General features: G+C 52.4%; 1 protein-coding gene across 8 annotated transcripts in view; it reads right to left on the reverse strand.

The window, feature by feature from the left end:
* Positions 1-245: 245 nt before the first annotated feature.
* The window catches only part of ZNF236 (zinc finger protein 236), a 70720-nt gene continuing 44047 nt past the window's right edge, over positions 246-26918 (reverse strand). For 5 of the 8 annotated variants that reach the window (XM_061399494.1, XM_061399491.1, XM_061399488.1 and 2 more), the window contains 16 exons: positions 26118-26330; positions 24222-24504; positions 22705-22808; positions 21768-22133; positions 20656-20801; positions 20326-20566; positions 19758-19937; positions 19329-19370; positions 16558-16713; positions 11339-11526; positions 9499-9627; positions 7422-7619; positions 5965-6094; positions 3462-3638; positions 2633-2725; positions 246-2098 (listed from right to left, as the gene is read on the reverse strand). In XM_061399494.1, coding sequence (XP_061255478.1) covers positions 1971-2098; positions 2633-2725; positions 3462-3638; positions 5965-6094; positions 7422-7619; positions 9499-9627; positions 11339-11526; positions 16558-16713; positions 19329-19370; positions 19758-19937; positions 20326-20566; positions 20656-20801; positions 21768-22133; positions 22705-22808; positions 24222-24504; positions 26118-26330 — 2774 coding nt within the window. In that variant the 3' untranslated portion in view covers positions 246-1970. Of the gene's footprint in view, positions 2726-3461; positions 3639-5964; positions 6095-7421; positions 7620-9498; positions 9628-11338; positions 11527-12421; positions 12489-16557; positions 16714-19328; positions 19371-19757; positions 19938-20325; positions 20567-20655; positions 20802-21767; positions 22134-22704; positions 22809-24221; positions 24505-26117; positions 26331-26918 lie in introns of those variants that run through there. The other 3 variants (XM_061399489.1, XM_061399490.1, XM_061399495.1) reach the window with 3 other exon arrangements.

The raw sequence follows: 26918 nt of genomic DNA on the forward strand, positions 1-26918 counted from the left end.
TCAACGGTGGCAGCAACGGAGGCACTTGCGGCGAGCACAGACGGCGGGCCGGCCTCAAGGCACAGCCTGCTTTTTAAGTTGGAATCTCTTCATGTGGCCCTCACGAGGGTGTGCCGCACGGAGGCGCTCGTGTGTGCCGCACAAGAGGCGCAGGGAAACATCACTGAAGTTCTTTTCTGTGAGAACGTATCTGAATGTATGTGCCAAACTATCTTACAGTAAATATTTTAAAAGAAAAAAATTAATCACATTTCCTAACTTCATTTTTTTTATTTATTGTTATTCCAAAGCAGATATGCTATGATAGATATTTTTAAAAAATACAATTATCTATCCTCAAAACCCTGGTTATGCAGGAGACTAGAAATCTCTTGTCAGAAGACTTTTTATCAACCAGTAAAGTATAAAGATCAACTTGTACTCCACTCCACCAAAAGTTCAAGTGAAATTATGTCTTTACAAAACCTTATTTTTCAAGGAATGTTTTGCAAAGAAGCAGCTTTTATAATTAGGAAGTAAATAAAAATAATACATCAATGTCTTGTGTTTGCCTGATAATAAACTGAGAAGACTCACAAAATGGATTACTGATAGATTTTTTTTTTTCTTTAACCAAAATAAAAGTAGGCTTTAGATTCACCTGGTAAGGCCTTACTTAAACAGGCTGTGCACCAATACAATTCACTGAACTATGCTTTCTATACAATTAGGAATTAAACAAACCCCTTGCAGAGACTGACCTGAGATGACATTTAATGCTAAAACCAAAATAAATAACCTAGCAAGAACAAAATTTTTAAAATTTCAATAATTTCAACTTTGGAGATATTTGTTCACCAAAATTAATCAACATTTCTAAAATATTTTAATACAAAATTATAAAAGAAAAGTGCATTAAAAGCAGAACCTTTAAAACTCTGGCACAATTACAGTTATTCTGAATATACGGACTCCAGCCAGGTACACACACTGACATTCAAGAAAAACCTCAGGATACAGAAGTCCAGTATCACAAGTCAAATAAGGCTTTTTTTTTCTTTAAAAAAATATACAATACACAAAGCAGTTTGAAAAAAAAAAGTAATATTATTTAAGTTTTCAGACTTAAATATTTTCACATAACAAAAGTTTTATATCACCATCAATACTACTTATATACATACGCCAAAAGTGTGGACAACAAAACGTCAAAAGATGCCCCTTCAAAAAATAACAGTGACATGTCTCTTTCTTCAGGAATCCGAAATGAGCTCCTCTCTTAATATACAAAGTCCATACAATATTTATAATAAAATTGCTCTCTTCTGAAACCAGTGAGGCAATGAGAAAAAATAAAGGCAATTATTCTTAGGAAAAAGAAACACAAAAAAAGCAACCCCAGCTTTATGTCACAATGACGAGGATGTCCGTTTCTTTATTAACAAAATGAATGCAATACTGATCTGAAGTGCTCGTTGGAGGTAAAAATGCTGCCGCTCTCTCTGTAACAGGGATAGTGCTTATTTACAAAATATACTGTTCAGCCACACAGAGGCCCATATATCTGCATATGTACATACGTATTTATATATAGAACATATAAATAATTTCCAAGGAGAGAGTCACGTGGAGTAAGAAGTTTCTGTCTTTGGAATGCCGTGGGATCGACGCGCGCTCTGCCCCAGCAGGGGCGGGATTTGGTTGGTTTGGGGCATGTTCAACGTGGCACCATTGATGATACTAAAGGATTCCCTGAAATAAAAAGTACACCTGCTTATGGACGAAGAGAACACCGCGGGGCTCGGACACGTTCCTATCCTCTGTGTCGCTGGGGCGCACGGGGCGGCAGCGTCTCCGCTCCCAGGAGCCGGCGCCGCGGTCTGCAGTCTGCGGTGCAGCTTGTGCTTTCTGCTGACCCGGCCGTGGGCCCGGCGGGGACTCGGGCGCGTGCGACCGCCTCCAGCGGGGACGGCCGAGTCCTCGCTCGTGGGTCAGGCTGACTCTGTCCTCACGTTCACGCCCCAGGTGCTGCCTTCTCCTGACTGACGGGTAGCTCTCTGTCCTGGAGAGAAGTGGTCCAGCCATCTCTCACGGTCCCAGTATACTAACATACGGTAGGCTAAAAAAAAAAAAGAGTCCATTTCTACTCATCTCGAAACACACACAGAAAAAAATGGAAAAAACTTCCCTGTGTGTCGTAGCATTTCCTCTGAACTTCATGCACCTAGCTTATGTTGGTTTCATGAGCTACGTTTTTTGTCATGGGAAGCATGAAGGAAAAGAGAACCCTCTGCCTTCCCCCACACTGACACCTGTCTTACTGATCACACCACGATGACAGTAAGATCCGGCGGATGGCTAGCTGGCTGCACTGGCCACGGGGAGGGTGAGACTGCTGACATGGACCTGAGTTTAGTGGTCTGCAGAGACGAGAACGCCGTGCCTTCCACCTCGCCCAGCTCCTTCCTGGAAGTCGCTGAAAGTCAGTGATCTTTAGACCATTCTGTAGCTAAAAAAACTATTGTGATGACATTTGTAACACTTGAGGCTTCAAAACAGAAATCCCAAGTGCTCTGTTCTCCTCCACACTTGACTCCAGGATGTCCTCGGGGCGGCGCCCGTCAGAACACGTTGGCCAGGGCCTGCCACTCACTCGCAGGCTCTGGGACCACCTCGTCCAGGTGCAGCGCGTGGCTCAGCGCCTCCGCTCCATGGTCCTGCTGGCCCACGGGCTCCGGCACCGTCCCTGCCGTGGGGACAAAGAGAGAGCCTCAGACATGCAGCAACATGAGATGACGCGCATATGAACAAGGACAACACAGAAAGAATCGTTTGAGCTGCAGGTTTCATGGCTCTGACAGTTACTGTTACTTGAACGTGAGCACACAACCCTTGTTCGCTACACTCTCACACTCTATGTATCGTAAAGGTGATGCTGATATGACATTGCTGAGTCATTACTAATACCACTGACAAGATTTTTCTAACAGTAACGCAGGAAGCACTAGCGTGCAGGCATCAGAATGGATTTTCTCCTCCTCCAAAGGGGCCCAGCACGAAGGGTCCTGCCCTGTGGCTCCTGGAGACCCTGGGGTACTCACCCCTGCACTCAGGTCTGACTGCATGCCTGGCCACAGCGCCTGAACCTGAGACACAGGGTGCAGTCCAGCCCCTCCCGGCACAGCCCCCACCAGGCGACTGGCCACCACACCCGTCTCCCGGAGCTTCCAGGCACTCCAAGATGATGTGGGACGAAGCGGATGGGGGGACACAGCAGGGCCCCACTGAGAGGCCCCCTCTCTGCCAGCACCAACATCGGCGAGTCACCATGGGAACAAGGTTGCCCGTTTGCGGGACCACAGGGCACAGACTTGGCTGACCCTGACCCCACAGCAGCTCCCCAGCCTTTGGGACACAGTGTCCAGGCCGCCGCCATGAGGAAGGGGCCTCCCGCCTCCTGCGGTGGCTGCAGGCCGCCTCACCTGCGTAGCTGTGGGCCCGCTTCATGTGCAGCTTCATGTTGCTCTTCTGCGTGAAGCCCATGACGCAGTAGTCACACTTGTACGGCCGCTCCCCCGTGTGCTTCTTCATATGTACCTGCAGCGCGCTCTTCTGGTTGAAGGCCTTCTCGCAGAGCGTGCAGTGGAATGGCCGCTCCCCTGCAGACAGACGATTCGGTCAGCACCCCGAGGGCCGGCTGCAAGGAGTGTACACACACACACACGAGCTCCCAGGGACACACACACACACACACACACACACACACACGAGCTCCCAGGGACACACACACACACACACACACACACACACGAGCTCCCAGGGACACACACACACACACACACAGACACACACACACGAGCTCCCAGGGACACACACACACACACACACACACACACGAGCTCCCAGGGACACACACACACACACACACACACACACACGAGCTCCCAGGGACACACACATACACACACACATGAGCTCCCAGGGACACACACACACACACACACACACACACACGAGCTCCCAGGGACACACACATACACACACACATGAGCTCCCAGGGACACACACACACACACACACACACACGAGCTCCCAGGGACACACACATACACACACACACACACACACACACACGAGCTCCCCGGAAGGGATGCAAGTCCTACAGGATCCGAGTGACGCCCCCTGCTGCGTTACTCAGGTGGTAACCCAGGGTCTAGCAAGGCTGCTCTGCAGGGACACACAGAAAACAAAGCTACGCGAAGTCCCAGGGTACCCAGAAACAAACAAACGTGGTTCAAACAGCACGCTTCCAAAAGAAAAGCTGAACGTCAAGGACATGGGAATACCAAATCCACTTGATTAAAGTATGGTTTATACAGTATCTTTTAAACGTGACGGAAGAAAAAGCTGCCAAGAATGACCTCTGCAGGGAGCCTACCCCAGGTGAGCATGTGTCCAGGTGAGAATCTATCCAGGTAAGGACCTGCCCAGGAGAGCAACCATGCTGGTGAGGACCCGCCCAGGAGAGCACTGTCCCGGTGAGCACGGCCCAGGTGAGCACCACTCTGGGGAGCACTGTCTAGGTGAGCACCGCCCAGGTGAGCACTGCCCAAGGGAGCACCGCCCAGGTGAGCACCGTCCAGGTGAGCACCTGCCCAGGAGAGCACTGTCCCAGTGAGCGCCGGTCTGGTGAGCACCGTCCAGGTGAGCACCTGCCCAGGAGAGCACCACCCTGGGGAGCACTGCCCAGGTGAGCACCCCCTGGGGAGCATCATCTAGGGGAGCACCTGCCCAGGAGGGCACCACAGCCCAGGGGAGCACCACCCTGGGGAGCATCACCCTGGGGAGCACCTGCTGCACAGCCACTGTGGTCCTGGCTGCTCCGCCTCCTCTGTTGTCACTCACACACTTCCCAGCCCCAGGACCGAGTCCTTGCTTGTCCAGGGTGTGCACAAGCCTTCCCCTGGCCTAGAAAGTTCTTTCCCACATGCCCTGTGTGGCTGCCTCTCATCCCCACAAGGCCCCCCCAGGTCAGGTGCCAGCACCCCAAGGCTGCTCTGGAGGCAGTGGGTCGCTATCCTCTAGGTGGCCCTCCTCAGCGATGACGAGGGAGGTCGCAGGATTGCTCTCAATGGCAGGCAGAGTCCTAGAAATGGCCCCAGGGTCTCTGCCCTCATCCCTGGACTGGGACCGTGACACCACACCCAAGGAAAAGAAGAGCCATGGGTGAACTGAGGGCCCTGTCAGATGAGCGGGGTGATGGAAAGGGAGACGACCCTGTGGGCGGCTCTCCTCGCAGCACTGGCAGAAGCAGGGTGCTCCCTGCAGACAAGAGGCAGAGCTGAGGAGAGGCCCTGGACTGAGGACAGGCACCCCCGTGGGCAGGGGAGCGGCCCCAGCGACAGTCACGAGGTGCCTGCGAAGGTGTGCAAACCCTGCCCGTGCGTGCATGCTCTTATACAAGGCAGTTGTTTGCAGCCCCGAGTCAGGGTTTTAAAAAGATGCACTATATGCAGCAACGGTGGTCTGTCGCTCGAGCTCGTGGCTGGCACCAGTGGGCTCCAGGTTCTGTGCTGACAAGCAAGGGCATCTCCGAGGACACGCAGCCTGTAGAGGCTGCCAGTCCTGACGACACAGGAGGCTCGGGTGCCAGCCAGGGGCACCAGGGAGGAGAAGCCCTCTGAGGGTGAGTCAGAGGTAGCTGCTGAAGGGGCACCAGGGCTGGGAGAACCGTGAGAAGGCTGGGCGCCAGACAGAGGTGGGCAGGAGGACCCGAGACCTGCACGTGCAAACAGCAACAGCCTCTATCTGGGGAAGTCAGCTGCACAGTAAACTGATGAAAAATCAGGAGAAGACCTGAGCGAGTGGGCCGTGCTGCATGAACTGGGGGCTGTGTCACAAACGAACATTCGCATGTTGCCTGTGACCTTTCCGCCAAGAGCAGCGGGCAGCAGGACTTCTCACCCGGGGCCCTCCCCGGGTTACCTGTGTGGATGCGGCTATGGCGCTCCAGCTGGCTGGGCTTGGCAAAGGCCTTCTCACACGTGTCACACTTGAACACCCGCGGCTTCTGAGAGCTTAAGGAAGGACCGGCCTGATGCGTCTGCATGTGCTCCTGGGGAAGACACACACACACACACACACACACACACACACACGAAGGACACTGACGATCTTAACAGAGCCTTACAGACCTGAAATGGGACAGGAAAATCAGCGCGGAAAGGCCAGTCGGCGGGAGCAGGACCCCAGGTTCACCTCCGGTCAAGACCCCACAGAGCAGAGTCGGGGGTGGTGGGTGCTGGGCCGTGGCCTGCCAGGGAGACCCAAGCCCCCCGAGCTCGGGGCCTCATCCTGGCTTCCCTCCCTGTCAGCCACTGTGACAGGTTTTAGAGGGCTAGCTGGGTACTTCACAGGATGTTCCTCAACTGACATGTGTCTGACGTTTTCCTCACAGTTAGACCAGGGCTGTGGGCTGGGGGCACAGGGGGCAGTGCCACTGCCATCCCATAACACCACCATGCGTCCACTGCTGCACCGACTCTGACGGAGCAGTCAGTGTTCGCCAGGCTTCTCAGGGAAAGGCGGTCTGTCTGTAACACACCACCCCAGAATGGTCATGGGAGAGAGCTACGCCTCAGAAACATCAATGTGTATGATTTCAAGTACCTTAAATTTTCTTTAACCATTTTTATTCTTTTGCTTCTTTAAAAGTATCTATCAGACTATAATTTCTGTACTCTCTACTATGGGTATAAAGCTAAGCACTTTATATTCCTCTGACAGACATGAGTATTTTATTAGGAAAGCGGAACTGCAGGTGTCACATGACCTGACCAAGAGCACAGACATTCTGAGTGACAGAGTCAGAGAGTCATGGGCAGTACCCCAACCTCACCAACCTCCTGGCCGTGGCCTCTGCAAGGAGAGCTGCTTTGATGGTCAGTGTTTCATTTTTAAAAACGAACGTGGAGTTCTCTTTTTCAAAGCATATTAATACTGGGATTTCCCATCTCAGAAAACATAGTAGAAACAGAGGTGAGAAGTGTAACCAGCTTCAGGCCTGGAGAACAGAAGCTGGTGTGCTGCCAGAGTGACTCCTCAGCAGGCCCTGAGAAAGGAGGCCTGGGCCCTGTGTGCACCTCAGCGTCTGCAGGGCCCGATGCTCCGGTGACTGGGCACAGAGGAGGGGCCCCGGCCCGATGTCACGGGCGGCCAGACACACGTGCCCTGGGCTGTGCCCCTCCAGGTGTCCTTGAAGCCACGCCCCAGTACCCATCCCGTCTCCCACTCTCCTCTGCTGTGTGCATGCCCACAGTGGATCCACCCTTCCCTGAAGGCGGGAGGGCACTGGCGGGGCTCCCATGGCCGGCAGGTGCACACACCCTGCCCCACCCTAAGCGCAGCATGGACGCCTCTGTGCTCTCCCGGCGGGGCTGTACCTTGAGGTGCGTGGCGCGCTTGAAGGCCTTCCTGCACACGGGGCAGACGTGGATGCGCTCACGCCCGTGGGCTGCCTTGCTGTGCTGCAGCAGCAGGCCGGCCGAGGCGAAGCTGCAGCCACACTCCAGGCACGCATGCAGCCGGGCCTCCTTCTCAGGCGCTCCGCCCGGGGCCAGGCTGGCAGAGACGTCCGTCACCTGCAACGGGGCAGAATCCCAACCGAACCGCTGAGACCCGGCTCCCAGACAACACCTGACGGCCGCTGCAGGCTTCTGCCAACTGCTCTCACTAATCTGGGCTGTGGGTTTTTTTTAAAAAAAAAGGATGAAAAAATCAATCAAATAGTTCTGACGATGCAAGGACGTCACATGCCGTGGGAAAGCGATTGGCCTGTGACTCCTGTGTCAGGTGGGCATGCATCTACACAGGAGCGTGCGTCTGAGCGAAGAAAAAAAACGACAGACACACCTGTGCTCAGATCCCCGCATAAAATGCATCTCTCGTGAGTCTTTTTCAAAAGGTTGAAAGGCACTGGGAATAAATGACACTCAAGGCTATTCTGTTACTACAGGAAACAACCTACCTGATTAAACAAATGACATTTAAGGATGGACACCCATTAAAAGCCCTGGAGGCCCATGGACACTCGTTTATCAACACAGTAACTAAAACGCACAGGACGTGTTTCTGACTCAAACATTCCTCTCACGGGATGGGAGCACTCGGTACCTGTCGCCTTTACTGTAACCACAAGGACAACAGAGCTTCCGAGTCCTGAGACCTGCGAGTGCATCCCCGAACTTGAGAGTGCTCTTGTGTTAACAGCGACACAAACCAAAATCCAGCCAAATGGGCTCGGGTTACTGAGGCCAGATGGGGAGAAATTCCCATCGCTGATTACATCTAATTTCTATTTGAAAGAAGTCCTAGTCTCACTGAAAGACCAAAAACTAATTTCCTTAAAATCCATTTGCTAAAACTGCTTAAGCATAAAATTTAATTCTTCAGAAATAAAAAATTTCAAAGCTTTATTATTGGTATTTTACTTTTCTGAAAAGTTTTAGGGGTTTTTAGACTCTCTATATTTAGAACTATCATTTACTAAGAGTTTTGTCCACCCCCTCCAAAAAACGCATTTTAAGAAAAGAGACTAGTCAGATGACAAACAGGTCTCGTACACACATGTGAAAATGCCTATGAAAAGGCATAACAAGACGTGAAAGAAACAGCAAAGGTATCACAGGAAATCCAACAAAAAGAACTAAATGCAAGGGAATGACCACAAGTAATCTGCTCCTGCTGCTGCTAAGTCGCTTCAGTCGTGTCCGACTCTGTGCGACCCCATAGACGGCAGCCCACCAGGCTCCCCTGTCCCTGGGATTCTCCAGACAAGAATATTGGAGTGGGTTGTCATTTCCTTCTCCAATGCATGAATGTGAAAAGTCAAAGTGAAGTTGCTCAGTCATGTCCGACTCTTAGCGACCTCATGGACTGCAGCCTACCAGGCTCGTCTGTCCATGGGATTTTCCAGGCAAGAGTACTGGAGTGGGGTGCCACTGCCTTCTCCACATGCAATCTGATCACTGGGCAAATCAAGGAGACACTGGTAAACTGAAAACCAGGTCTCACGGCTTTGGTTACATCTCCTTCTGACCCGGAATCATGGCGCGAAGGAGACCCCGCATCCACCCTGGATCCCTGCGCTTGGCGCCTGCTCATCCTCGGCAGACACGTGTCCCCAGGCACACGGAGCCCCGGCCAGCGGCTTTCCCCATCCTCAGCAAACATGTGGCCCCAGGCACACGGAGCCCTGGCTGGCGGCTCTCCCCCTCCTCAGCAGACACGTGGCCCCAGGCGCACGGAGCCCTGGCCGGCGGTTCTCCCCATCCTCAGCAAACACGTGGCCCCAGGCACACGGAGCCCTGGCCGACGGCTCTCCCCATCCTCAGCAGACACGTGGCCCCAGGCGCACCGAGCCCCAGCCGGCAGCTCTCCCCAGGACCCTCCAAGGCCGCCCCTTCTGAAGCGAGGTGCTTTGAAAACCTTGAGAGACTTCAGACGACACGTGTGCTGTACCTGGTAGGTGATCTCCTCACAGGCGGACGACGGCTGTGCAGGGGGGCTCACCAGGATGACCTGGGGTGAGCCCGCGCCCCCCGGGCCCGAGAGAGAAGGGTCCGTGAGTAAGGCTGGGAACTGCTGACCCTGTGGAGAGGATTACTGCTTTAGCAGCTGTGACGTGACCCCACCCAGCTGTCACTAAACACGGTGATATCTGGTGGGTGCTGTGCGCTGGTTTCATAAGATGCTGACACTGGGGGAACTGGGTTAAGGGAGGGTCCATGGGATCTGTGCTATTTTTTTTAATTGACTGCAAATCCACAATTATCTCTCAAAAAAAAAAAAAAAAGGTTTAATAAAAACAAACAAACAAAACCCCAGGGCTTCCCTGGAGGTCCAGTGGTTAAGACTCTGCACTTCCACTATAGTGGGCTGGGGTTCGATCCCTGGTCAGGGAAATAAGATCCGGCATGCTGCACAGCTCAGTCAAAAAAAAAGTAACAAGAACAACAATAAAAAGTCCTGGATACAATGTCATTTACTAGCTTATTACTGGTGTCTCAATGGCTAATTTAAGTAATCTTAATGCAAACGCCCTGATTCAAAAGTCAACTGCCTAATGCAATAAATGTTGACAATTAATGATACTCACAAAAGTGGTGACCTGAATCCACTAAGAGGGTGTCACCTGAAAGTCACTTACTTTGGGTTTGTATTCTTACTTGCAGACTATTCCTTTCTTCGCTGTATTTTGATTACACTGATGTGGAAATCACACTAGTTCTCACTCCTCAAGTGCACATGCATTCTGTAAGGGCCTAAGCGGAGCAGGGTCTCCTCAACTGCTCAGGGGGCCCGGGTGGCTGAGCAACCTTGTGGGCCAGGACGAAGCCCCTTGCCTTTCAGTGTCCCGAGTCCCCTCGGGAGGGCCAGACTTGCTGGCGGGGACCTCACAGAGCAAAGGGCGTGTGTCAGGCCAAGCTTGCCGTGTGGACAGACCCAGGAGCAGGCCGAGGTGGCATCACTGGTCTGGATGGGGAGGAACCCAGTCCCCTCCGGGGTCAGAAAGCCCATGCGGCCGAGGGGGGTGCCCGGAGTGCGTCTCCCCAGCGCAGAGCCTGGAGGCGGAGGCGGGGCTCAGACAGGAGCGCGGTGACCCTCTGCCGTGCTGCCCGCCCGCGGCAGCCTCCGTGCAACAGGCTGTCTGCACGTGGGGGCCAGAGGCAGGGCCCCTGTCGGAACTCCACACGGCTGCCTCACATCTACGCCTCGCCAGAGCTAATCACCGCTTCTCAGGATTTCCCCAACGGGGCTCTGGAAGGTTTGTCAGCATCTTAACCTTCAATCCAGCACACCTAAATGCAGGGGTCATCTAAGAACCTAAGTGGCAAGGAATACTGGAATTCCCACACCACTGACAACAGCCGGGGTGCCTGGAAGCCCCCTCGGAGCCCCCGTCTACAGGGCAAGAAGCTGCACGTGCACGAAAACGTCTGCACAGCTAAAATCACGGATGCGAACAGTCATGGTAAAATTAACAAGGGGGGAAGAGTTTACACTACACGATACACACGTGAGCTTGTTTCTGTGAAAGTCAGAAAACGTGCATCCGTATGTGTGTGTAGAAAGGTCCAGAACCATGTACACACTCACATGTTCACTGCAGTTCCGTCGGGGGAAGGGGGTGGATCACTTACGCTTTTTTGCATTGTCTGGATTGTCTTATATTTCCCATTTGGCATCAAAAAATTACTTTTTAAATTTAATCGCAAAACCACTGGCTACGTTTTGCACAGATTCCCTCGGAAAGAAGGCGTCTCCTGGGAGGACCCCGCCAGCGGGGTGCGGCACCCACCTGAGAGGCGATGTTGAGCGTGACGGTGTCCAGCCCCCCAGACAGCAAGCCCTGGGTGTCTGCCAGGGTCAGCGTGACGCTGGCCTCAGCCCCCACCGCGGACGAAGACATGACCAGGCTCTGCGCAGAGACAGCAGACGGCGACAGCGGCGTCGTGGGAGGCAGGCTTCCAGCTGTGGCGTTAAGTTCTACAAGAGAGGCAAAGCGAGCAGATGAGTGGAGAAGCCGGTGAGTGCACGGGTGTCGGCGCGGGAAGACAGCTCTCACGCAGGAAGGAGTTGGTCACGGTCAGCATCTACAGCCCTAGGCTCGCGAGATTGCACCACCAAGACCACCGCCTCTCAGATTCCGATGCTACCGCAAGGCCTTCGTGAATACCTAGGTATCTCTGAACAGACTCTGCCCCTCCAGCGTCACACAAAGGAACAAGCAGGGAAAAGAAGAGCGGAAAGGTGACCCCACGGTCCCACCCCTGTGGCCAACGCAGAAGGGAACTCAGACAAGAACTTCCAGGGTTCCATCCTCACCAGGACCCTGAGCGATGACCTGCTCCGGAGCAGACGTCTGGCGACTCTGCTCACGTTCACAACCCCACCGTCCTGCACGCCTGCCTAGCCTGAGACACGGACGCTCCAAACAGCCCTCGCAGCACCCCCTGAGCACTGTCATCCTGTGCGGCACTCCAGCTCCCTCTGCAGCCAACGAAACGAGAAAGGAGGACACTGGGACAGGCGGGGCAGAGACGGGCCTTCTCTCCACACAACAGAGACTCATGCACCTGCTGGCAAACGAGACGGCTCGGCGTAGGGTCAGCGCCCAGATCCTGGGGGCTCCAACCAAGACACGTGTGAGCATGACACACATGCACATGCGCGTGTACACACACACAGGCCATCCTTCCACTGGTCTGACAGTGACTCGGTGCCCACTGGCTGCAGCCACGGTGCCAGGGCCCCGGACTGGCCCTCCCACAGAGCGCCACACGCCGCTGCCTGGGAATGCCTGAGCACGGACACCATGTGGCCGCGGGGCCTGGCTGACCCCGGGCCTGCTCCGAGGCACAGCAGGGGCCAGGCTACTTACTTGTGGCCGGCGTCCTCCACAGATCCACACTCCCGGACTCGCACACTGTGCCGCGCAGACCTGGAACCTTCAAAAGCAGTACAACCATTAGGAGGCTGCGTGCGTCCGCTCTGAAGCACCACGCGGCTCCCGAAAACCTCACCTTCCCCCCCCGCGCGCAGCCCCCGCCAGGACGGACGCGAGTGTGGATCTGCGGAGGGGCGGCACCCTGCAGCCGCGGTGCCCTCCACATGCCTGGATGCTCACACACAGCGTGCAGAGGCGAGTCTAATGGGAGGGCGAGGTGGACAGGGACCGCAGCCCCTGGCCAGGCCCAGCCAGCGGAGCGGGGGCTCCATTGGCATCACTCAGGAGAGACCCCCGGGTGAGAGAAGCAAGAGCAAACCGCTCACGGCAGGGCTCACGCCGGTGCAGACGGCCAGGATACCGAACATCACCGTGACTCCCGAGACGAAGCCAAAACCACAAGATACGCCCGCCCTTCTGCTGACTGTCAGAGCAGGCGAAGGACCCAGGACGTGCAGCCCAGGAGAGCACAGACAGCGGAAGCAGCATCACTAACCTCAGGGCACCCTGACCCCGGGGCCAGAGAGGACACCGAACAACTGCAAGGAGGGCTGGAGTCCACACGTCAACCAGACAGTGCGGCGAGTGAACCCTGAGTAACACTCGAGAGATTTCCCACAAGAAGCATGATCCTGGCTCAAGCACAGCGAGCCTCCATATGGCTGAAGAGAGCCCGGCTCAGGGGTAAAGAATCCACCTGCAATGCAGGAGACACGGGGTCCATCCCTGGGTGGGGAAGATCCCCTGGAGGAGGAAATGGCAACCCACTCCAGTACGCTGGCCTGGAAAATTCCATGGACAGACGAGCCTGGTGGGCTACGGTCCATGGGGTCACAAAGAGTCAGACATGTACTTAAGTCAGACTGTACTTAAGTCTAGGAGAAACAGGGGCTAAAACTAAAATAATCTCACAAACAACTAGTAAACAAAAAACCGATCTCTTCTATCACTGAAAGAAGAACTCAATTTCTTCACCAAAATTATCTTAAAAATGGACTAATGGAAGAACAAAAAGGTAATACCCATTTAAGATAAATTCCTTAAAAAGCTGTGCTAAATTCAGGCCTCTATCAGGAACGACTTCCTGCCTCCCAAAGGGTACTGACAACATATTCTGACTGTTCTGTAGGAAAACCATTCGCCAGGGGTGTAACCTGGAACTGACTCAGAAACAGCCTCCAAAGCCTGGCACACAGCGGAACCAGCACATGAGCTTCACTCTGGATGTGAAACTGACTCACGGTCGCACTTCAGACCATGTGTAAACCATTAAATGGCAGTGGCAGCCATCTCCCCACTGAGACGCAAAGAGCCCACACTGCTCCGGAAGCCGACCAGCCCTGACCATGTCCCGTTCACACGGAGGGTGAAGACCAACGCCTGCCGCATCACCTTCCTCCTGCGGTGACGACGGGCCTGCAGCGTAACTGTCACAGGGTCACACTGAGGGTCTGCATTCTGGTGCTCATCCTGCAAGAGGCATGTTTAATCTCCAAGTCATTTCCATTTCAGCTCTTATTCGTGTGGCCTGAAGCTCGGTCTGGGCATGAACAACTGAAGGTAAATGTTGCCCATTAGAACACAGTCTCTTGACAATAAGGTACAGACAAGATCGGCTTACTTAACAAGCTCTACTGGAATGTGCAAATCTCGCTAAAAACATCTGCTTGGCACCACGGATTGAATGGTTCAACGTCTGAGGAATCTCTGCCTACAGTCAGGATTCTTCAAAGATGCCAAAAGTGTTTAAGTTAATAGTGCAATTGAGTGCTTATGTGAAATTAATCCTGTATTTATAATAACTGATACAAATGTTTAATTATGAACACATCTTTTATTTTATAATATCATTAGACTCCTGGAAAAAAATTTTCTTTAAATAAGGTACCAAATTAAGCTAAAGGGGCATCGAAAAGAAGGAGAGAGAAAACCTCTCAGGTGGCTCTACAACAGTTAGTCTAAACAAAAGAAAAACTAAATCAGAAGAAAGGGGCATGCTCGCCGTTTCTACAGAAACATCCGAGTGTGCGTCCTGGGCCCGCACACCGCAGGCCGCTGTCCTGGCATGCAGAGCTTCGCCCAGTCCCACGCAGGCTGCGCTCAATTCGAGACGCCTGAGGGCTGACCAACAGCACAGAGGCCTGAAGAGGCGCCGGTGCCAGGGCAGAGCCCTCAGCAGAGGCTTCCCCGACCCCCTGCTCCACGCTGATCGGAACATCACCAGCTTGAAGGAACTACTCTCTCAGCGAATGCTGGGATCACTAAGCCAAGCAAGACGCCACTCCCTTTAAATGGAAGCATCCAAGACTCTCCTTGTCTTTCCACTGACTGGCCCGAGACTCATTAAAGACACCAAGCAGAGCCCCCAAGGAGAAGGACGGTCCCACCAGAGCCCCCAAGGGGACGAACAGCCCCACCAGCTACAGCAGGCTGCTTCTCAGGGAAGCAAGAGGCGGAGACGGCCCGACCCTGAATGTTCTGGGACAGAGACCACCGCCAGGACGTGACAGCAGGCACTTGGGCGAACAGGAGATACAGAGCCGCCTGTCGCTTCACGTGCCGCGCTCCACGGGGTGGGACAGATGTCAGAGCCCAGGAGGTGGTGAGAGCTGGTCCTTCACAGCCAGACACAAATCACGACCGTCAGGGAGCATCCACAGAAACAAGCACGCCATGTAACTTAAGCAGCACGTGACGTACTGCAGACATCCTACCCGTCACAGACAAAAGCAGAACTGAAAACTCCCCTTAACTGAAAACAAAAAAGTTTCTTATTTCAAAATTAATAGGTGAAAGAATGCAGTTCTATGACACAACTCTCTTAGCTCCCCAAAGTTAAACAACAAACTGATGAAGGAGGGACAGAGTCGAGACAGGAAAACAGAGGGCAGAGGTGGAAACGACCGTCAGAAGCCCGGGTTGTGGACCCACCCCAGTCCAGCGACATGAGATGCTGATGAGGCTGTCAGGCACCCCTTCAGCTGAGGGGAGCACGGGTGGGAGGCCCCCTGGGGTCCTGAGTGGACCCTGACCACACGCAGCCCTCGGCTCACCGCCCGCCCCAGCACACAAGGCCAGCCAGCAGCACACACGGCTCCCGCAACCTCCCTGGTCTGGGACGCGCCTCCCCTCGGGACGCCACCCAGATCGGGTCGGCCCAGTGACCCCGTGACCTGCGCTCAGGGTGGCCTTCTCTCCCGCGTGGCACTACGGCTGTCACCCTGCACCACCACGTGGACTCTGTGGTAAATACTGGTGCTCTGCCAGTTTCTAGGATCCAAAACGCAGGGGCCCGTGGCCACCTCGCCCGGCGTCCCCACTCAGAGGGGCCTTCAGCACGCGGCACACATCGCGCTCTGCGGGGACGGACCGCCACTGGGTAAAAAGGCACTCCAAGCGAGCAGGAAAACAAGTCTGGCTCTGGGTACTGAGAAGAGCCACACATATCTAAAGATGAAGCCTTACCCTCAAAAAGAAATAAAAAATACAGGGTTGTCAAACAAGAGGGCTGAGGCAGGAATGGAAGCTCTGTCAGGTCCAGAAAACAGGGCGTCACCTGTGAGGCGGGGCCTGGGGGCACTGAAGCTCTGGCACTTTTATTTTGATGGCACTCATTTACCTTTACTTTTTATTAAAGTCGACGCTTCAAAACCTCAGAAAGATGCTTCCTTTTATGAATAATTCTACGCTCCATCCTACACTCAGGAAAATGTGGCACAGGGCTCACCCTGCAGAGCACAGAGCAGGGAGCCCGAGAGCCTTTCAGAGCCTGGGTGTGATGGGGCCATCAGGGCCAGCTTGCACACACACAACGCCTTGCACGCTTGCCCAGGACCATTTACCTTTACTCTGCAGAAGGCAGAACAATCCTGAAAGGTCAGTAATACTCGAGAGAGTTCTGGGTCCCAGAACTACACAGGAGCCTCTAATCGTCAGGAATTACACCAAACACATGAGAACAGGCAGCTGACACAGCTGTCACCTGGAAAGACAGGTGGCCCTTTCCACTGACGACACACACAGCCCTTCAACTGACACATTAGGAAGCCTTTCGGTCGTTCACTGCATACCTGAAGAGTTTAACGTTGCGCTCTGCGAGAGCAGCTGATCATTGCTTATTGTCAGGGTGGCACCTGTGGATTGATTATTGATTGTAGGTGCTGACAGTCTTATGCTTCCGTTTAGTTCACTACTTCCATTAGAACTGTGTTGAATAAGATCTTGACCTAAACAGAAATTAACATTGTGATATCTGAAAGTAACATGTTAACTTACACACTGCTAAGTGTGCTAAACATACAACACCCCTCTAAAAACGTAAGCTATCTCATTTTTAACATTTATACAAAAAAATGAAAACAAGACTGTGAAAGGCATTGCCCTAAATGCAAGTATCTCTCCACATGCTTTAATCTGTGAAGTTTCTAAGTAACTCTTAAGAGCTCTACTTTAACTCCTCCATGTTTAGGCACTTTTGGCTACATGCTTTGTTGAATACAACTTAAACCGAATTGGAACTATTTCCCACCATGCCGGACGACCAGCTGCAGCCTCGGGGGCCTGATGGAGGGACAGGAGGGCAGCGTGGCCACGGCGGCTCTGCTGTGGGAGGCTCTCTGCCCTGCAGTGCCCTGGACATGCACGGCGGCTCGCACACGCCGTGACATCCTCCCACCAGGAGACTCCGGCTTCCACCAGCCTCCTTAGTTTCACAATCTCATAACATGATCAAGCAGTGTGCAAACAGAGAAACAGGAACATCAAAAACCTGTTGCCTTCTCAGTGAAAACCAGGCTGAATGCTTTGCAAAGACTTGGCAAAGAGAAGCTGCTTTAAAAAAAGCTATTGTCGAGCCAGGGGGAAGCAAGACAAATATACGAATTGCTGCTACTGCTGCTGCTAAGTCGCTTCAGTAGTGTCCGACTCTGTGCGACCCCGTAGACGGCAGCCCACCAGGCTCCCCTGTCCCTGGGATTCTCCAGGCAAGAACACTGGAGTGGGTTGACATTTCCTTCTCCAATGCATGAAAGTGAAAAGTGAAAGTGAAGTCGCTCAGTCGTGCCCGACACTTAGCGACCGCATGGACTGCAGCCCACCAGGCTCCTCCGTCCATGGGATTTTCCAGGCAAGAGCACTGGAGTGGGTGCCATCGCCTTCTCCAAATATACGAAACCGGAGGACAAAAAGACAAACGGGTGCCGCACCTGGCTCTAGCAGCGCCCGCAGCCCCGCGCCACCCTGGGGCGCACGCCTGCAGGTGCGGCTGAGCAACGGTGGAGCTGGGGGCGAGGCGGAAAACGCAGCTCCACCAGCAGAGCACACCGAGCTCAGAGACTGTGGGGAAAGGCTCAAAACCACGTGGCACCGCTCTTCTCTCCGCTCGGCAAGGCTCTCTGTGAATATCGGGACTAGAGCCGCCAGGTAGGAGCGCTCTTACTGCGTAACACAGCTGGGGAGACCGACCACAGTCCTCACCTTCACCCAGTGTCTACTTCTCTTCTTATGAATTGCTGAAAGGTCTACACAACTTAACTGAAGTAATATTTGTATTCTAGCATTCACAAGCATGTATAATTCCATGTACTCATGGAAAAAAAGAACATTCTACAAAATAACTGAAAATCTCTGTAAGTGGCCACAAATTAAAAGCTCTTCCAGATTTCTCAGAATGGGCTAAGAAACTGCTGGCTTGGGAGCCCTCAGAGCCCGTGCTCAACACATACAATAAAGAGGAGACAGGAAATAAATCTTAGGCCTTAAAAGTTTGGGCAAACTTTACCAGTTTCATCAACTAATAAAGATTTCTCCTATAATAAACCTTTTAAGCTAATTAAGAAAAAATTACAATTATATTCATCTAATACATTAAAAAGCAATTAAATAACTGAATGATCAATATAGGAAAACATAGGAGAAACAGATGCACAATCCACAAACAAAAAAAACACATTTTCTGAACCATAAGCAAGAATCCCACATTTTGTGCTTTTTGTATAGGACTAGCAAAACACCTCTAAAACTGAGATTACTCCAAAAAGTTATCTGATCAACAAAATAGCTTTCTTAAAGTAACTCTTCTGTTTCCAACAGTAAAATTCAAATATACATATACACACACAAACACACACACACACATATATATATATACACACAGAAGGTTGCTGGATTAGATAAAATTCAAAGTTAATTTTTGCTGCATGTTAGAACCTAAAAATCAGTGCTTGTCACTAAAGAGCTCCATCTAGGAACAGTTCCTCCAATTTCTCTCACAAATTGAAAGGAATAGACACCTCTTAAAAGAGAAAGCTTTTGGTTTCCTTCTCAGTAACTGCGCTATGCCAATAATGGTTTCTGCAGAAGCCTCGTGGAACAGAGGGGACACTCTGCGGACCTCTCTTGGGGCTGTGCCCAGGGTCCGGCCGCCACACCCCCAGCACTGTCAGGGAAAACACGTGCTTCCTGCCATCACACTGGATCTCCAGGGAGGCTATTATGAGTCCCAGGAAGATGTTTTTTTTTTTTAATACTTTTTTTAAAAGGTCACAAGGTTGTTTCTATGAGACTTAAATGAGTTAATATTTGTGGAAGTTACTATAATAGGACCTGGTGCACAGTAAGGGTCCAAAAAGTTGTTGCTAAATTTAAGACCTGCTCAGTTAACACAGAATCATGGCTAAGAAGTACGTGGACAAAGCACACCTGTAAACTGCGCTCCAAGCTAACTCAGACGAGACGAGGGGGCGGTCTGACGGCGAGCATCACAGGCCTGGTGACCGACACGGAGGCTCAGCGGGCCGGCCCAGGGGCCTGCGCTGCCAAAGGGTGTTTTCTACCCACTTACCTATTTTTCTATCGTTATTTTCTACATGATCCGAGAAGAATTCTGAAAGGTAAGGAGAGTGGGTATCTGTAATGCTCTGGGGTACCAAAAGTATACACTTAAACCAATTACACTCCTTCAGCTCAAAGGAGCATGATAAGCATTTCTGAAGACGGTTTTCTGCTCTTGACTAAACAAAAAATACGTGACCAAACTAACTGGCTCAAACTAGAAGTGCCGTGGGGAACCACCACGTTTAATTCCTGCCATCAGATATGAACTGCAAGAACATTTTCACTAAATGGAGTTTCCCAGATAAATTACAAACACTTCCTGAAGCACTGGATTTATGCAAAGCTCAGTCTCACAGGAAAAAAACAAAAACAAAAAAAACCAGATAAGATTTACTTAAACTGCAGATGAACGGATTTTAAAAACCTGAAGACTCACCAGAGATGGTCAGGGTGATCTCCTGTGGCGGCCCCGAGGATGTGGCAGCAGCGGGCCCGGCAGCCTGGGCCAACACCTGGCTCAGGCTCGAGTTGTTGATGGTCAGGGTGATCTCGTGGGGGCCGCCGGAGGTGGAGACCAGGCCTTGTGAGGTCATCACCTGAGAGAGGTCTTGCGTCCCTGGTCACCGTTATAAAACAGAACAAAGCTGGGCTTAAAAAATAATAATCCTCTCCTTTCTCCTATTAAAACTTTAGGAAAACTAAGACTTTAAGATTCAAAACACAGTATCAGTCATCTCTAGGTCCTTCATCTAAAATGATAAAAAAAAAAAGAGAGAAAACTCTTATGTTGAACCAGGAAGCCAGTTCTATGAATGCAATCTCTGTGCGTGTATTGGTTAAACATCATTTATCCTTAAAAAAAAAAAGCTTACTGCATTCTTAGGACACGTGATGCATTTGTTAAGCTTCACACAGAGAAGAAAACAACATCTTAGGATCAAGTGCATGACTGTGAGCAGCAAGCTGGAGCCCAGCTGCCATGACCGCTGTGCATCAGCTCTCACCGCTGCTGCTGGTGGCCAGCACCGAGTCCTGCTCCGAAAGTGGGCCTATGGTCAGGTTGGCAGATGTCACCGTGGGCTGCAGGGACAGGCCTGGGATGGGCTGGATGACCACACTGGCCGGGACCGTGCTCTCCGGCGTCTGCAGGGAGCTGCCCTGCGGGGCCAGGCCAGGCTCCGCTGTCAGCTGCTGAGCAAGCAGGTTGCCCTGCTGTAGGGTCTGCTGCAGGACACTCGGGTCAATCTGAAAGCACAGAGGGCCTTGTAATGGAAAAGTCACGTGGAGTGTGACTCATACTCTGGAAGTGCAGAGAGGCCAAGCAGGCGTCTTACCTGCAGAGTGATGTTATTGACAGTGGAGGCATCGATCCCGGAGATCTGGACATTGGGCCCCACCAAGTTAGCTGCCAGCTGTAGTTGTATGCCTTCCAGGGTGGCCAAGCTCCCGTCCGTCAAAGACACTGTCCAGTCACCACCAGCTGCAAGAGACAACAGGGATGACTGGTGCCAGAAACCTTCCTAAAGAGAAAAAACTCAATGCTATACAAGGATTTCCAAATATGTTTTACACACGTATCAGTATGATCCAGTTAACAAATACTAGTGTTTACTTTGTATCATACATATATAAACACATGATGGCAAAGATGGAGGGCAGGAGGAGAAGGGGGTGACAGAGGATGAGATGGTTGGATAGCATCACTCAATGGACATGAGTTTGAGTAAACTCTGGGAGATAGCAAAGGACGGGGAAGCCTGGAGTACTGCAGTACGTGGGGTCCCAAAGAGTCAGACACGACTGAACGACTGAACACCACCACCACCATGTGTCCGACTTAATTGTAACAAAACAAACCCTGTGAAATAGGTAACATCCATTTTTAACACATCAGGAAACTAGGCTCAGAGAGATCACCCTGATTAAGCCCAGGATAGAAAACAATGCTATTATTTTACTGGGCTTTAATTGTGCCATGGGTCATTAGACAGAAAAACAGCCACTTAAGACGTCTAATAAATATGAACATTTGCTTCACTCTTTGTAAGTACACAAAAGATAATGTTTATTTCATATTATTAGTAAATATTACCTGACTAAAATGTAATGCTTTTCAAACACTATTGTGACCCAAGAGCAATTCAACATTTGCAGTGTATTAAAAATAAGGCTTAAGGGGAGTAATAAATTATGTCTGTTAAGTTTGAAGAATACTAAGAAACAAACAGGTTTAAGCCCAACAGACCAAAGAGCTGAAGGGTAAAATGCAGAAAGGATGGTAGAGAGAATGGGACATGGAAAGACAGCATGTCTGAAGGATGGAATTCCATCTTCCCACTGCCTCCTGGGAAAATCTCAGGGAGGGCAGCGACGGAGCTGGCTGGGTGGACACAGCGCATCAGTCGCCCTGCAGCCTCTCCCCGCGCCCCCAGCACACGCGGCCCACCTGACACGGAAGCCGGCAGGACGGCCTGGCCCAGCAGGCCCGGCTGCAGCAGACTCTGGTCCAGCTGCCCGGTCAGCACCGGGCTGTTCATGATGAACACGCCGGGGTCGGCGGAGGGTGCGGGGCCTGCACTCACGGGCTGTGGGCCCTCGGCCGCCGCCCGGGGCGCGGGCTTCCGGGCCTTCTTGGGGTCTGGCTTGTAATGGAACTGCATGTGTGTCTTCCTCCGCCCTGACGTGCGGAAGCGCAGCTCGCAATGCGGGCACTTGAAGGGCTTCGCGCCGGTGTGCAGGCGCATGTGCACCTTCAGGCTGCCCTTGGTGGAAAAGGCGTTGCTGCACACGTGGCAGCTGAAGAGCTTCTGGCCTGGGGGAGGAGCCCAGAGTCAGCCGGGCAGAGGACTCGCCCCGGCCTCCTCCCCCATCCCCTGCCCCCCCTCCCCCTCCAGCCTTGGACCCATGTGCTGCGTCCACCTTCCCCACCCCCTCACCCCCGTGCTAACAGGACCCCAGGACATGTGGCTGGAAAACTTAAAAGTGAGTCAAGGTCACTGTTTAGGACCTGAGTTTGGAGCTCCGTCTTTCACAATACAGAGGCACACTGCACCGTGCATTAGGGTCTCTGCTCCCCGATTTTAGGAAGGGTGAGTTTGCCTATCACCGTGGTCTTCTCAGCCTGAACCAGACCACGAGGTAATCTTTCTAACTAACACAGGTATTTAAGTCTGAGTGATGGCCCCTAACTCCACACTGGAGACCCAGATCTTTCCTTCAGTGTTAGATCAGGAATCTCAATTCTTTTACATTCATTTCTTCATTCATTCATTCCTGATTTTTAAGCTTTCTATAATCTTGACAAGGCTGTGTTCAAAATGCACAGGAACAAGTGTAAGATGCTGTTGGCAGGCACGCAGTACCGTGCAGGTGTCTGCTCCTACCTGTGTGAGTCTTCACGTGGCAGTCTAGGGTGGACTTCACTGTGAAGCTCTTCCCACATTCCTCACATCTATATGGCTTTTCTCCAGTGTGGATTCGAACATGCCTAGCCGGGAAGCATTTGCAATTAGATGTTACAAATAACCTAATGCTTTTAAATTTATAGCTATCAATATGGCTTCCCTGTCAATATGGCTCAGTGATAAAGAATCTGCTGGCAATGCAAGAGACGAGGGTTCAATCCCTGGGTTGGGAGGATACCCTGGAGAAGGGAATGGCAACCCAGTCCAGTATTCTTGCCTGAAGAATTCCATGGACAGAGGAGCCTGGCGGGCTACAGTCCAAAGAGTGGGTCGCAAAGAGTGGGACACAACTGATCAACACCAACAGTGTACTAAATAAATTCAGCAAAACAAAAATTTTCAGCTTTACTCTATACAAAAAATACCACCAACAAAAAAGTAACTGCGAGACCAATGATAACAGGCCTGATTTTCTTAAAAACCAAAGAGCTCTTACAGATCAGCAGTAAGACAACAAATATCACAGGAGAAACGCAGGCAATGGATAGGCAGCTTAGAAAAGAAACAGATGCATCCAAAGGCCACATGAAAAGGTATTTCCCCAGACTCAGAATCAAAGGGAGCCAGTTACGAAGACAAGATACCGCTGTCCCGCCTGCCTGATAACCCACTGTTGGCAGGTGGCCGGGGGGCAGGCATTCAGGGACTGGGGGCCTGAAACAGCACTGGCCTCAGGCCTGTGACGGCGGGCATCAGCCCTGACCCCGCACCCACACAGGTGCCCGCAGAGAAGAGGGCAGTGGGGCTCAGCGCCGAGAACTAGACGTTCACCAGCCGGGCTCTGGCGGTTGCTGGCCGCGCTCAGAGGGCACTGCTAACCCAGAAGCGCCTCAGGACCCCCAGCCCTCCCACCCCGCACAAGGTCCTATGTGAAAAGGACAGGACACCTACTGGGGCTCCCGGAGCAGGCAGCTCCATCTCCCCCACGCTCAACCCCGATGGCGCTCCCTCCCATCACCCTCTGCCCTCCCTGTTAGCTCCACCTCCTTAAGCAGAGGCGAGTGTCCACCATGCTGTCTGTGAGGCGCTTTCCAAGGTTGGGAGCACTGCACAGTGGCCTTCCTTCTGGGAGCCCCCGCCCCAGCCGTCTCCCCTGAGCCACCAGACCTCAGTTACCGCCCCACCACGGGGCCCTCCCCTGGCCTGTGGGCAGGTAGCACCTGGGGCCGCCAACTCAGGACCTGATGTCCTCGGTAACTCTTATTTCACTGCCACCACAGTCACACAGAAAAAATCGTAGGGAAGAACCTACAGAGCAAGCAGACTTCGGACTAACGCACTGGAGAAGCTTGAGGGGAGCCTCTAACATGCCCCAGCCCGGAACGCAGATGGAGAAAGCAGGGCGCCCCTCGGGGCACTGGGTTCAGACGGCACAGCCCAGGGAGCAAGGAGGCCCGGCACAGCCCCCCACCCCCCAGAGCCACTGCCCGCCGCACCTGACCAGGTCACTGGGCTTCTTGAAGCTCTTGGGGCAGTAGGAGCAGCAATTGGCATGCTTGGGCTCGGCCTCCAGCTCGGCCTGCCGGTCCTTCATCTCACTGATGCGGTCCTTCTCGGCGGCCGACTGCACCAGCACCTGCTCCGAGACCGTGGCACTCTCCTGCGGCGGGATCTTGGCCAGCTGCGCCGTCTCCTCCTCAGTGAAGGTGATGACCTCGGGACGCGCCTTCCGGGATGTGCTTCTTTCGGAGCCGTCCTCCTCCTCCTCCAGACCCATCTCTAAACGACACACGGGACAAAGGACCAGCTCCTAAGGGACACTGAGTCACGGCAGAACCACCAAAAATGAACATGTACCTTAAATGTAGAAGGTTAGAGTCTGCAGCTGAGTGAAGCTATCTGTGGGAATGGAAAAGGGTTTCTTCCCACCACTGCCTATGGAGAAGGGGGCCGCGGTCCCCGGTAAAGGAGCGGCGGGGGGAAGCCGGCACACCAGCGCAGGGATCGCTGATGGGGAGGACACGGCGGCCACGGTCCCCCCACCCCTGCGGCCACTGCAGCCAGGCCAGCAGTGAGCTCTGAGACGCTCAGCATCCACACGAGTCCACACGTTCACACTCACAGATATGCGTTCACCAGTATAGCACAAAGGGAGTTTGCCTGAGAAAACATGCAGCCCAAACGGAGAGACCGAACTGATAATCAGCAAACAGCTCTCAATTAAAGAGACTTACTGAAAGGAAAAACACACACACACACTTTAAAATATGTGTTTAAGTATTCTCTCAGTGAAATGTAAGGATATATTTACATTCATTAAAAACAGGAATAAGCTGCTGTTAAAATGTCACTGAGAAGGAAAAAAGCTTTGGCTGGGGGAGAGAAGGGACATCATTACTGCACAGATGGCTAAAAAATGTTTAAAAAAAACAAGAGAAACACTAAATAGCAGAGTGGACAGTGGGCAGAGCCAGAGGAGTGAGCTACCAACCAGCTCATGGTCCTCCCTGCCGTGCCCCCTATGCAGCACGTCCACCCCAGAGACATCAGGCGCCGGAGGTGTGAACGCACAGCACAGACCAGAGCCCAGGCCCAGGACACCGTGTGAAACAGCACAGCTCACAGTGCGTGTGGGACACCAGTTACAAAAGTCAGAACACTGTACTGGCGTCACAGGTCAACGTGTCAAAATGCATGCACGCTGCACACTGTGCAACATACACATTCTTCTCACTGTAATTTTACTCATGGAACTTGCTCAAAAGAAATCATCTGGTAAGAACAAAAAGTGTAAAATGAAATAACACCCTCAGGATTACTACACTCGGCATAGGAATGGGGTAAATCCTCGCCTAACACTGAGTGAGCTCCACACGGCATCTGGTGCCTCTCAGGTTGAGAGCACACACGTGGTGGGCACAGTGTCATGGGGGAGTGCGCTCCCTGCCACACGGAAATCCTGGGCACCTGGTGCGTGTCCGTAACAGGTGCTCATGTCATGAACCAAATGGAATCCGTGCAGTTGTGTGAACTGTTGCAGACCTGTGCTCACCAATGACCACTGTGTCTGCAGTGAACATCAGTGGAGGAAAGATGAAGTGGACTACAGCACTGCATGAGATGTGATTCCCTCTGGGTTAAGGAGTTGAGATCCACCTACATGTGTGTGCGTGCACAGGCGGGAGACTGTGCCGTGCAGGATGCTGGCATTTTGGTGCGAGGTGACTAGTGAGATGAACAATTTCCTGTTCGTGCCTTCCTGAACCTTTCTTTCAAAGAGCATGTACCGCTTCCATAATCGGAAAGGGAAATGCTGATGCACCAATCACCTTTGAAGTGAATGAGCCACTAAAGCACCAGTTAATAAACCTGAATCAGCCAAGGGGCCTCACCTCCTCCATCTGCGTCTCCTGGCGCTGACCCGCCCGAGGCGGCTGTCTGGTGCGTCTTCATGTGCTTCTTACAGTGCATTGTGGTCCGGAAGCCCTGCTCGCAGAACGGACACCTGTAGGGCTTCGCGCTCACGTGCGTGGCCATGTGCCTGGTGAGGCTGCCGTTGGTGGTGAAGGCGGTGCTGCACACGCTGCAGCTGAAGGCCTTGACTCCTGTGGCGACAAATGACGTGCAGACCCACCTCACCACCTGAAGCCACACGTCAGAGCAAACGAGAATGCGCTCAGTCAGCACAAAACTAAAGACCGTTTGCTTGCTGTGGCCTCCTATCTCTTAGGAACCGAGGGTGTCTTAGGAGGAGGTTACTTTAAGAAGATGGAAGCTGACGTCAGGTGTTGTAAGGATGGTCATGATGAAGCAGACAGACTACAGGACGCACTGACAAGATGTGAAATCAGTGCTGGTGGACAAGGAAAATGGCCCAGTCCCTCTGGAAAGTGATTTTGATCAAGCCCAGGCTTTAAACAAAGCCTGAGCTTTGTTTAAAGCTGAAACAAAGAGAAGTGAAAACTTGCGTCTACAAGTCTGATAGCCAAACAATGGCAACAGCTCGGCTGTCCAACAATGATTAGTGGACGAGCACGATGTGCTCTGCCCACACACTGAACTCAGACTTGGCCATAAAGTGACTGGAGGGGGACACAAGTTACAACACACAAGCCCTGAGCGCCTGCTGAGAAGGGGAAGCCAGCAACAAGAGGCAGCAGGTCGCCTGACTCCTCTGACAGGAAACACCCAGA

The sequence above is a fragment of the Bos javanicus genome, chromosome 24 (assembly GCF_032452875.1).
Source record: "Bos javanicus breed banteng chromosome 24, ARS-OSU_banteng_1.0, whole genome shotgun sequence".
Taxonomy (NCBI): Eukaryota; Metazoa; Chordata; class Mammalia; order Artiodactyla; family Bovidae; genus Bos; species Bos javanicus.